General features: G+C 41.7%; 1 protein-coding gene across 31 annotated transcripts in view; it reads right to left on the minus strand.

The window, feature by feature from the left end:
* Positions 1-13,145, minus strand: part of dlg2 (discs, large homolog 2 (Drosophila)) — a 245,639-nt gene that overhangs the window by 147,311 nt on the left and 85,183 nt on the right. For 2 of the 31 annotated variants that reach the window (XM_039778381.1, XM_039778378.1), the window contains exon 1: positions 4,530-4,740. The exons of the other annotated variants lie outside the window; for them this stretch is intronic. In XM_039778381.1, coding sequence (XP_039634315.1) covers positions 4,530-4,556 — 27 coding nt within the window. In that variant the 5' untranslated portion in view covers positions 4,557-4,740. Of the gene's footprint in view, positions 1-4,529; positions 4,741-13,145 lie in introns of those variants that run through there. 31 annotated transcript variants of the gene reach the window in all.

The raw sequence follows: 13,145 nt of genomic DNA on the forward strand, positions 1-13,145 counted from the left end.
CAGAGGGAAGGGTCAGGGAGCAGAGACACAGTATTTAGATGAAGTGAGCTGGTTTGACCATGGAGATGGGACATGCTCGCTTAGCTTCACCGCAGTTGTGTGCGTCAGCTGTGTGGATGGCCCCTAAGAGAGTCAGCCCAAGGCCGCATGAGAGAGAGTGAGGAACAAAGGACCAGAGAGGCAACACTGCAGGAGTTTGTTGTTCAGTAAGGAGATTGGCTGGAAAAAAGGGCTGACCTCTCGCTCTGCTTTAAACCCCCACAGGACAACACTGCATGAAAGCTGACAGAACCCGGACAGGAAGAACCATATATATATATATATATATATATATATATATATATATATATATATATATATATATAATATGTGTGTGTTAGGCATATAAAGGCATATGTTTATATTGACGTTTATATAGTATGTTCTAAAATGTTCAGTTACAATTACAGCAGCAAGGAGGCTGTTTCATTTAACATGGAGCTGATGTGGATGTTATTTGTTTAAGAGCCTAGCTAATGAAGCTGAAGTTACAGAGTATACTATTAGCATGTCCTAGCTTTGCTATTCCCTGGTCCCTTTTACGAAATGTAAATTTAGTTGAAGGTAGGCAATGCTTCTTTTATAGAATTGGCTTATTTTAATTTATAATGGGAAATTAATGTGTTTACATTAAACAAATATTAACTGTGTCTATCAGGTTGAATCGTATCGCATCGTATTGCAACGAATCTCAACGAATCATTTCAACATTTAATCGAATTGCACCGAATCGTTTCATATTAAAATGTATCATCCCTGAACCGTATCGTAGCCAATGTATCTAGATACGTATCAGATGGTCTTATAAGGGTGAGATGCACACCCTACTCTCTATGTTATGGGGAAAGCCATTGTTATCCAAAATCCTAACAAGCGCCTTTCATGAAACCCAAGGACACTTCACAGAATTACAGTAGCTATACTAAGGGAGGTTGTAGGATGTGGTAAACAAGTGGTGTTTCAGGAGTTTTTTTTTAAATGTCCAGGGATTTAGCATTTTGAATAACTGCAGGGAGGGTGTTCCAGAGGGATGGGGCTGCAACACTAAAGGCTCTGTCTCCAAAGTTACAGAGTCTGGTGTGAGGAATGGAGAGCAGGCCAGTGTCTGAGGACCGCAGGTTTCGGGGTGGGGTGTATGGATGGAGGAGGTCAGAGAGGTACAGTGGGGCCAGGACATGGAGGGATTTGTAGGTGAAAAGGAAGATTTTATATGTGATGCGGGACTTAATTGGGAGCCAGTGAAGGTGGATGATGGTTAGGGTGATGTGCTGCCAGGTCTTGGTGTGGGTGAGGACCCTGGCGGCAGAGTTTTGGACATACTGGAACTTGTCTAGGGTTTTGCTGGGAACCACAGACAGGACTCCATTGCAGTAGTCCAAACAGGAGATAATAAAAGCATGTATGAGGGTTTCTGCCACAGAGTCAGAGAGTGATGGCGGGAGTCTGGAAATGTTTTTAACCCTTGTGTGGTCCTTTGGGTCACCGGGACCCGAAGGACCACACAAGGGTTAAGATAAAAAAAAAAGTCGGATTTGGTGATGTGAGTATGGAAAGATAGGTTGGAGAGGTTGCGGACATCAGAGGATGGGCAGATGGTGCACCCGTCAACATCCAGGATGAGCTCTCCAACCTTTTAGAGCAGCGCCTTGGGGGCCACAACCAAGAGCTCTGTTTTATTGCTGTTCAGTTTATGTAGGTTGGTTGACATCCAGGCTTTAATGTCATGCAGACAATTGACCAGGGAGATGGGTGGAAGCTGAGTGGATTGCTTGTGCTGATATAGAGCTGTGTATCATCGGCGTAGGAGTGGATATTGAGACTATGTTGCTGTATAATCTGACCAAGGGATATTTATTTATTATTTATATTTAAGTGTTGCTGTGTGTGTTGGTTGTAGGGGTGTACCAAATACCATTGTGTTGTTAGAGTCACCTGTTGTTACACAAATTCCTCTGCAGTTCAGTGCTTGTGTTTCGTTTTTTTTTTTACTTAATTGTGTTTTACATTTTTTTGTTGCAGCCATAGAGGCAGTGATGTTTCCTGTTTACAGCAACATTACCGGGACTCTCACTCCGCAATGCGGATAGATGAGTCTGACCTCCGGTTACATGATTGTCCACAGCAGGGTGAAGTTGGATTGCTTTTCTCCTAAAGTTTATCGGTCTTAACTTTTTGCTGCAGGGATTCAAAATAAATGGAAAGACCTGCGTTTTTGCAAAACTGTCTGACGAGTGACGACTGACGCAGTGTTTGTGAATGAATGCTCAGCCAGCCAGTGCCACACAAGAGCATTAGCGTTATGAACGGTCAGACTATCTCTACCTTTATCAAATCGGCTAAAAAAACGACACCAGGCTGCTGCAGTATTACCATACAGACCTCTACACACATCATACAGCTCGCTGTAACTCAACATTTCTCCATTCTTGGCTGAGAGGGACACCCTAGGGCTAAACAAATAAGTGCATTTATAGTTAAATACTTCAATTCTTTAATTTGAAGTGAAATAATATATTGTGTGTTAGTGGCAACCAATAAAGGTAATGTACAGGGTGAGAGATGGATGTACAAATATGGTGCAAGGTTTCATCATGTTTGAAATGTAACAAAACTACACAATAAAATAACATAAAAAATAAGACCTCTTTAAATACCAACTGAAGATGGTTAGTTAATGCAGAGAATGAGGCCACATTGATTTCAGCCACAATGCAGATCCTCAGTATGCTAACATGGTGAGAGACAAAGAGAGCTAAAAGACTGGGAGAATGTTTTCTTTCTCCTTCCCTTCAGTTGGAAACTACCTTACCTTTCTCTTTTTCCCACATTGCTTAATTCCCCCTACATCCAATCCAGAAAACCAAGGGGGCTTTCCCCTTTGAACAATACCTGCATTCTGGCAAGAGAAAGGGTGAGCCAAAAAGAGAGAGAGAGAGAGAGGGAAGACAGAGAGGCAGCCAAAGAGGACAGAGAGAGAAAGCATGAATGGGCTAGAGGCCACTTTATTGGCTCTCACAAAGGGAGGCTGGGGGACAATAACAAGTCAACATGCTTTTCCACTCATTATCACAAATTGTTTCCTAGCACAAATTAGACAGCTTCAGCTGGCCGGTAAAAAGACAAACTTATTCTGATTTGTCAAGATGAAAACATGTCTAAAACCAATGTTTTGTTAAATACCTGTTAGGACCATGACTTAGTGTTTTAATAAAAAGAGTGTAGCTACAGTAAATGGTAGCTTAACATTCGTAATGGCCTGTAAATGACCAAGTCTGTAGTGCCAAAACAACAGCGACTACTACTGTTCAACTACGATGTGACTAAAGCCAGTAAAGCAGGAGCCTAGCAGCATGATAAAACACACAGCTGTTCTAATCCCGCTCTGAGTGACAGCTCATGAGACTATCGTGTTACAGGCTTCATGGAGGATTTATGATAACACACGTGTGGTGTTATGTGGTGGCAGCAACTGATATTTAATGCACTGAAGCACAATCTGTCAACAACAGCATGCTGCCTTGCTGCGCATACTCTAACCCTCCTGTGTACGAGCCTGAGCTCAGTGCGCGTCGTCTCCGCCGGAGTTACTGCGAGTCTACTGGAGAATGCAAGAGAAAACTCAGCAAAAGCTGACACTGCCACGGTTACTTGCAACCGCCCGCCCTGCTAAAAAGGCAAAGAAAACAAAGACTGAAGCTGTAAAAGCTGTTAAAGCGGCGATACAGCGGTGCTCGTACACGTCTGTGTCTGGGTCGAAGCCCAGAAAGCAGGTTAGACGGAGCCCCAAGGAGATGCTACTTTCAAATCTTGCTAGATTTTCAAGATTGCCAACCCTGCCTTTAACTGATTGATCATTTGCTTAAATAATGTCAAAAATATTTAGAACAATCAAACTTCAATTATGAGAGCCTACTGCATGTGATGATTCAAAACATACTTACAATCCATACAGTAAGAAATTAAGGAAAGCAAGCAAACGCTTGTTTGTGAAGCTTTTTTGTTTGGTGGCTTTACATTAATAGATTACCAAAACTGTAGCTGATTAATATTCTGTCAATAAAGTAAGGCATTACTTGTTTTAGCATGACATCCCTCCCTATAACACTGGCTGTTTTTTGACCAGTGAAAATCTGGAAAATCCTGCTTTTAATGAACCGTGTCACAAATATAGCAGATCGTAGCACACAAAAGGCCTACAGCATTTCATTAATGAGATTTACAAATATGAATGATTCAGAGGCTGAGGTTTATCAGCCAGTACAGTTGAACCTCACTGTGGTAAGATGTCAGTGAGTAAACTACAGCAGAGAGGGACGCTGGTGAGGTTAAGAAGAGACTAAAAGAAAAATAGACTTTGCTGCAGTTTTCTGCTACAGAGTTCAAGCTCCTTCCCCCCCTACCCCTGCCAGACTGCGGAGTGAGATGGCACACACAATGTACACACATGCCTGAAAATTAATGAATACTAAATACTTAAAGTCTTTCCTTACCTCCATGCTCTTTTCCTTCTCCTGCATGTCTGTGTATGAAGATGTGCGTTTGACTGTGTGTGTGTGTGTGTGTGTGTGTGTGTGTGTGTGTGTGTGTGTGCGTCTGTGCGTGCGTGCGTGCGTGTGTGGGGGGAGTCAACCTGCTATCTCCCTAGCTGGGAAGCACTTCTTCAAAATACTGCCTGCTCTCTGGCAGCACTCAGACCGGCTGCTCATTGTGCCGGTCTGTGTGTGTGTGTGTTTGTGTGTGTGTGCGTGTGTGTAAGCGTTGTCAGTGTTGTGGGACAGCAACGAATTGCTTCCCCATCGCTGCATTGGTAACTGCGGCAAACAAGTTCCCTCCCACACCCCGCCCCACTGTAGGGTGTTCAGCCAAGAAGGAACCACAGGCTGGGCAGACTCTGCTGCAGCACGGACACCTCACGAGGTGACACACACACACAAAGTTTGACTACAAACAAAAAGATAAGTATGTGAATTAGAAGGTTATGGTATTGCATGAGAGCAAAGCTTGCATATGTTCTGAATGAAAGCACTGGGGTCACAGCTTGTAAATTGGCCAAGATACATCTTGTACAAAGCGGTGTCAGCTGCTGTATTGTCTACTTAATGGTATCAGTCTGGCAAAAAAGAACCGTAACCTAATGCTGCATTCACAATGTGTCAGTTGGTGAATGACAGCAAACTAGATGTTTAGTGTTTTCAGTAGGAGAGTAGGAAACTCTGCCAACACCTGCTCTGCTTGCAGGGCAAACTTGCAAACTTTTTCCAGTTTATGCAGTGAAGAGAAACTTTTTAAACAGTGATATGTGAAAACAATCAAAATTGATTTTTTTTTTTTTATCCATTTTTTTTATGAAGTTACCAATGTGGGTTATAATAAAAATAAAAAATGATTCAACAAATAATTCAAATTAAGAAGTTTATGAACATTCACATGAATTAAAAATGAAAACAGCACACACATCACTGGTGCATGTCCTCTCTAACTGGGACGGTTTGGGACCGCTTGGTGGGATTGCTGTGGACGAAGTACACATGGAGATACACTGGTAAGAGCCAATCAGGTTTAACCATCCAGCTAATTTAAATAGCTCACGTTAATGTAAAAACAAGTTCCTCCCAGAGACTATTTAGGAGAGCCACCGTTGCTGCGTCCGGAACATAGCGCTGCCCAAGACGATTGTGATTGGTTTAAAGAAATGCAAACAACCCAGAGCGTTTTTTTCTCCTTTCCCAGAATGCATCTGTGTTGTAGCCAGACCTTACTCCACAGCACTGTGGAGATAGAGCTGGCAATGCAAGACTACCTCGCAGGAGATACCCTTGAAAAATGATTATTATTAATGTTTTCCAGTGTTGTTGTAGTTTCCTGCTGCTGTCACAGATGCTACTACTACTACTAAGTAAGGGATAATGTAGAGCGAGGCGGTTGTTATAGAGAATACAACCCCGACAGGGTGATCAGCCTGAAGGGGTTGTATTCGCTATAACAACTGCCTCGCTCTTCATTATCCTGCTTATTACATGGCTACTTATCAAATAAATCAATAATTTGATGCAAAATATTGATTTAAAAAGGAGTTTATTGATTTAAATACGATTGTATTGCTTCCGCTAAAGAAAATAGTCCGTTCCATCTCTACGGTTGGAATCCTGCGTCTATAGCAATGTAAACTCTGTAGCTGTTTAATGTCACTCAACATAGTATCTCCCCCTCCTACAGTGAATACATATCTGGCAAAAGCCACCTGTCCGGGCACGCATTTTATCCCCCTTACTGGCTGCGGTAGTAGCCGTATATTTTATGAGTCGGGCTGTTATGGGGTGCTGCCTTGCTATCGCTAGCTATAGCTAGGTGGGCAAATGACCCAGCTGCTGTTTTAATTACTGCAGGAATTGACACAACATTAGCTGAAGCGTTGTAGTTAGCTAGCGGGCTATCGGCTGCTCTAATTCACATTAAACTGAACATTTCCGTTGACAGTGAAGTAAGACAAGGTAAATGGGACTTCTTTGGGACTATTTATGTTAACGTTTATGTCCTCATTCATCTCGTTTCCTTTGTGCACAGCAGCTGCAGTTGACACACCTGTAACCCTAACCATGTTGCAATGTAAGCTAACTAATTAGCGTTGTTGTCCCTATGGCTGAAGTTACTGTGTATTGATCATAGCCCGTATATAAAGATGTAGCGATAGACGCTCACCAGATCTGCTGTCAGTGCTTGAATTGGAGGACAGAAGTTGATCAACGTTTCCCCACTTTTTGCCACAGCTGATAAATTATCCGGACTTCTTCCAGCGGACTGATATAGCTGTCCTCCAGAGGGAACAGAACTGTGACCATGGCAACGCTCTGCTATGCATGGCAATGGTATGTTATACTTAGCAACGGTCTGTTATCAAGAAATAACAGACTGCAGAATGCCTTAGAATTCAACCATGCCATGTAATAAATTAGCAAATTTACTGTGACCACCCGTTAAAAATATTTACAGGTGTCGAGACAATATTATCTCCGTCTAATGTTTTGTCATCTTTACATACCGGATCAGAAAGGTGGAAATAAATGATACTTAAATGACATTACAAAGCTGTCACATACAGCACCTACTGTACACATACAATACAACAATTTTCCCCTTGGGGATCAATGAAGTATGTCTTCTTCTTCTACAACCTAACAATTGATGTGACACCGATCCTTGAGAAATGGAGTCAGTGTCATGCCAGAGGCAGAGTAATCAGACTTAGTAAACTATGAGGGGAAAAGGTTTGGTGCACACACAGTGTGTTCCTGTTTGCATTGATTAAAATGGCATTTTCACACTCAGGCCAACATACAGTAATGCTGCTAGATCAAACTGTTGCCAAGCCAGTGAAACCCATCAAGTAGCAACAGTTGCTAAGCAGAGTGCCCTGATATCTATTTCAGCCAACCATCTGGCTGTGTGGGAATATCCAGCCAGAAAGTAGTAGAGTAGAATCCAGTAGTCTAATAATTATTTGCAAAATTGCGTTCCTTCAGTGCTAGAGTTGGGTCGATTTCAGGTTTCACCGGTCAGATGTACCAGACTAAACCGGTTTAACTTTATGCTAACAGTTTGAACCAGCATTTTTCACTACGACACCTTCTTGTCAAATTAAAAAGTAGCTGACATTACCAACCTGTGTCGACGGCATCACTGCACCAAATCCAACTTGTATTCCAAGCAGTGTTGGGCAGTAGTGTTAAGTTACTAGTTTCACTATTTCTCAATAGCATCACTGTTTTCTGAATCAAATAGCTTTTAGTAGCTTAGCACTAGAATTGATCAAGTAGTTAGCTAATGTTAGTTCCAGTGAAGTGAAGCTTCATTAACTGTGGAGTAACCAGTAGCTTTGATTACTAAACTTCCCAAGTCGCAGCCTGTCATAATAAGCAATATGACAACGTCATCAACATAATGTTATGTTTGTTTATAAACAAACTACCAGAGCCGCTAGTCTCTGACAGCAACTTACTGCCGAGCCGAGCGGCGCTATAAAGTAGATCACTTTTCAGAAGCGGTGGAAGGGGAACAGCGCACACTGTGTTTCTTTTACAAAGGTACTAGAAAGTTCATGTGTTTTTTGGGGTGACGAGATGAAATATGGCACAGTTAGTTTCTAAGTAAACTAAAACTGCGGCGCTGATATGGAAACAGTTTGGATTTCAAGCCGACGATAGCGGTGAGCTGAAAAAGTGTAAACACCTAAATCCAAAGACAACATGGCATCATGACTTTGCGTAAACATACACGCCACTTTCCTAAAGCCAAATGGCGTGTTATCTGTACGCATTTTGAGCTATCCACGTGTATGTCTACGCTGTATACAGCTGATGTAAACATACACACGCCACGTGCCGTGCTATCGCGAGAACGTCACACGCGTGTAAAAAAAAAAAAGAAAAGGGTTGGGTTTAGGTAAAAGAACACTGGGAAAGGCTTTAGGAACACAAAAAAATGACAAAAACACGAACAAAACGACAAAAACACGACTTAGGAAAACAATAAACAGTTGGGTTTAGGAAAGAAACATTGGGGAAGGCTTAAAAAATAACAAAAAAAAACAATACGGCATACGATGTCATACATACGGCACTTTATGAGCTCAGTCTGCCAAAGAGGTTAGGGTTAGGTGTTGGGTGCATTACCGCCACCAAGTGGACTGAACTCGCTACACAAGTGCAACACCTAGTGGTATAATTCGGTATACCAGTCTGGTTTAGTGTTTGGCTTGATATAAACAGGTATGAAAATGTTTACACCGGCCCAAGCCTACAATGTGCACAGATTCAATAAAATAAATAAACAAATACAAAGACAGGAAAGTGTAAACTAGATTATTAAGTTGAGTCAAGTGCAGTCACACAAATTTACCTTGTCTTCATTAAAAACAATAAAATGGAAAAATTGATAGAAATGTACATAAAAAGCAGGCATGAATGCAACAATAAAAAGAGAAGCCTTGTTTCATTAGCAGCACAGTATGACAATGCACTACGCTTGTGCCGATTGGTGATCTGATTGTAACTCCACGATTGAAGGAATGATTGGTGATTGGTTTTTCTACAGCGATATTAAAGCGATTTTAACTATCTGAACTAAGATGTTAAATATAAAAAAAGAAAACATCTAGAATCTGCGCCCAGCTGCCCGTTTTAGTTTCTGGTGAAGCGGCAATTCAGCTCGAGTGACAAGGGATTGTTAAATCCTTGCCGTTAATTACAAAGCAGTTATCTGAACACCCGGTGACTCGCGTGAAAATAGACCTGACGCTTCACGCGCGTTTGTGGGACGCGCCAGGGCGTGGCTGGTGGAATATCAAGCATTGACTTGAATGGGCGCGATTACTCCGGAACGCAGCGCAGACACGCACAGTGGAAGACAAGGGTTTAGGTCAGCACCAACTAATGGGGGCTAAGATACAGCAACTAACGTTAACGATCGAGATTCCCTGGAGCCTTGCCTGCAGGCTCCAACACTAAAAGATTAACTATAGTAATTACATGTACATTTAGCACATTAGGAGGCAGAGGAACAGCTAAACATTTGAGGTGCTGATCAACAGAGAGCCGGAGAGAGTGAGAGAAGCCATCGCTAACTGCTAAACTAAAGAAGCTAACAGAACTGAATACTGTGTTAACAACTGTGGGATTAGCGAGAAAGTCACTAAAAGAAGATCACTATGAGTGCTTGAGTGAACTAGTATTAGGGGTGGGAGAAAAAAACGATCGTGATTTTTCTGCAACAATTTTTAAAATCACTTATTTTCCCTAAAATCAACATAAAATGAAGTGTGTACATTTTCCCTTATTAGTGGGGTTGGGACCATCAGTTGTGTTGTGCAGAAGTCAAGTTGATACACAGCCAACAGCCCTATTGGACAACTGTTAGAATTCATATTATGGCAAGAACCAATCAGCTAAGTAAAGAGAAACGAGTGGTCATCATTACTTTAACAAATGAAGGTCAGTCAGTCCGGAAAATTGCGAAAACTTTGAATGTGTCCCCAAGTGCAGTCGCAAAAACCATCAATCACTACAATGAAACTGGCTCACATGAGGAGCGCCCCAGGAAAGGAAGACCAAGAGTCACCTCTGCTGCTGAGGATAAGTTCATCCGAGGCACCAGCCTCAGAAATCGCAAGTTAACAGCAGCTCAGATTAGAGACCAGATGAATGCCACACAGAGTTCTAGCCGCAGACACATCTCTAGAACAAGTGTTAAGAGGACACTGTGCGAATCAGGCCTTCATGGTCAAGTAGCTGCTAGGAAACCACTGCTAAGGAGAGGCAACAAGCAGAAGAGATTTGTTTGGGCCAAGAAACACAAGGAATGGACATTAGACCAGTGGAAATCTGGGCTTTGGTCTAATGAGTCCAAATTTGAGATCTTTGGTTCCAACCACCGGGTCTTTGTGCGACACAGAAAAGGTGAACGGATGGATTCTACATGCCTGGTTCCCACCGTGAAGCATGGAGGAGGAGGTGTGATGGTGTGGGGGTGCTTTGCTGGTGACACTGTTGGGGATTTATTCAAAATTGAAGGCATACTGAACCAGCATGGCTACCACAGCATCCTGCAGCAACATGCCATCCCATCCGGTTTGCGTTTAGTTGGACCATCATTTATTTTTCAACAGGACAATGACCCCAAACACACCTCCAGGCTGTGTAAGGGCTTTTTGACCAAGAAGGACAGTGATGGAGTGCTGCGCCAGATGACCTGGCCTCCACGGTTGCCGGACCTGAACCCAATCGAGATGGTTTGGGGTGAGCTGGAGCGCAGAGTGAAGGCAAAAGGGCCAACAAGTGCTAAGCATCTCTGGGAACTCCTTCAAGACTGTTGGAAAACCATTTCAGGTGACTACCTCTTGAAGCTCATCAAGAGAATGCCAAGAGTGTGCAAAGCAGTAATCAGAGCAAAGGGTGGCTACTTTGGAGAGACTAGAATATAAGACATGTTTTCAGTTATTTCACACTTTTTTGTTAAGTACATCATTCCACATGTTCATTCATAGTTTTGATGCCTTCAGTGAGAATCTACAATGTAAATAGTCATGAAAATAAAAAGGAAACGCATTGAATGAGAAGGTGTGTCCAAACTTTTGGCCTGTACTGTATATATATATATATATATATATTAGGGCTGAACGATTAATTGCATTTGCGATAATATCGCGATATGTTAAAACGCGATTTCCTAATCGCAAAGGCTGCGATTTGGTCTCGATTTGATGACTCGCAAGAGCAAATCAGTCTGCACTACGCAGAGAAAGCATCAACTTAGCACGCTAACGCTACACTGTACCTTGAGCTGATCTCTGTAATTCAAACAATTCTGAGTTGAAGTTTAAAACTTTTACAGCCATTTTAATAAAATGAAGGGTTTTGTTTGGGCTCGAGTCCATACATGCAGTTAATGGATACAGGCACGCAGAACTGAAGGCTCGGTTGGCAACGAGCTAGCTCTGATTAGCGGTTAGCTCCGGTTAAGCGGTTAGCTCCGTTATAAAGATATAAAGATATGGGTGGAGGAGCTGCCACTGAGAGGGGTAACAATCAGACTGATAAATGACGGTTTGGGGAGCTTTCACGGCAGCGTGGCAGCGGTGTTTCAACGGTTTTATTAGTACAGTTAATCCCACGGCAAGAATACCAGCAACTAACGTAACGATAGCCTCTCTGAGCAAGTGCAGTGTTGACGGCTGTCGACGCACAACTTCACGAGGGGAGGGGCTGGAGGCGCTCGCTCTCTGTGCACTGTAAAAAAACATATGTGTGTGTATGTATGTATATATATATATATATATATATATATATATATATATATATGTGTTTTTTACTTATTTAACTGTCTAGTGTGTAATTGTGTGTTGTTCATACTATACAATGATTCATTGTTTGTCTTTGTTGAATAATACAGAAGACAAAGAGCTTAAAAATAATCGAATATCGAATCGCAATCGCAATGTTTGGGGAAAAAATCGCAATTAGATTATTTTCAAAAATCGTTCAGCCCTAATATATATATATATATATATATATATATATATATATATATATATATATATATATATATAAAACAATTTATTTTTCAAGAATGATCCATCTAAATGTTTGTAAATGCGACTACATCATATCCGTTTCCAACAAAACAAAACGAAAGCAGAAAATCCATGTTATGTTCTTCTTTACAAATGAAATGTCAGACTGACATCCCCATCCAATTGGCACCCATGTATCACAAAAGAATCGAATTGGGACAAAAGCACATCGTCGCCGCCAGCCTGGTCAGATTGGCGATCAGATGGCCTATCGGTGATCTCGAGCAACCATGGTTGGATGATTTGAAAATATAAGCGATCGCCTATCCTACAATGCACATATTCAGAATTAGCTCATCATTACATAAAATGGTAATTAGGGCTTTCTGTTATTCCAGCTGGTACAGTAGGCAGTAGGCTTGTTGCCAGTTAATGATATATGATATCACTTGTGGTAACTTACAATGCACAGTAGTCTCCTTATTAAACACACACACACAAAATTAGAATTAAAACTAGCATCTATCATTATGATGTGGGGTCTGTACCATCTCTCTTGAATTTATTTTTTTAATTTTAAGATTATTTTGTGGCCTTTATTTTCACAGGACAGATGGCGACATGAAAGGGGAGAGAGAGGGGGAATGACATGCAGCAAAGGGCCATAGGTCAGAGTCGAACCGGTGGCTGATGCGTCGAGGAGTAAACTTCTATATATGTGCACCTGCTCTACCAACTGAGAACCAATGATACTCTCAGCCAGAACGTGTTTGAAAACACAACATAATTTAAATATTTACCCCAAAACAGACTTCAAAGAACGTCTGCCCTGAGCTACAGTAAGGACTGTTACTTAACTTGAAACAATGCTTTCATCTCTGGAAAAGTCTGCAAAACGATTTAAAAGTAGTTCACCCCCATTGAGCAGAACAACGGCTTTAAAGGAGACATAGTGGGCTTAGTTTCAGGTTCATACTTTTGCTTTTGGTTTCTACAACATGTTTATATACTTTAATGCTGCCTGCCAGTATTCACCCTCAGT

The sequence above is a fragment of the Perca fluviatilis genome, chromosome 16 (genome assembly GCF_010015445.1).
Source record: "Perca fluviatilis chromosome 16, GENO_Pfluv_1.0, whole genome shotgun sequence".
Taxonomy (NCBI): domain Eukaryota; kingdom Metazoa; phylum Chordata; class Actinopteri; order Perciformes; family Percidae; genus Perca; species Perca fluviatilis.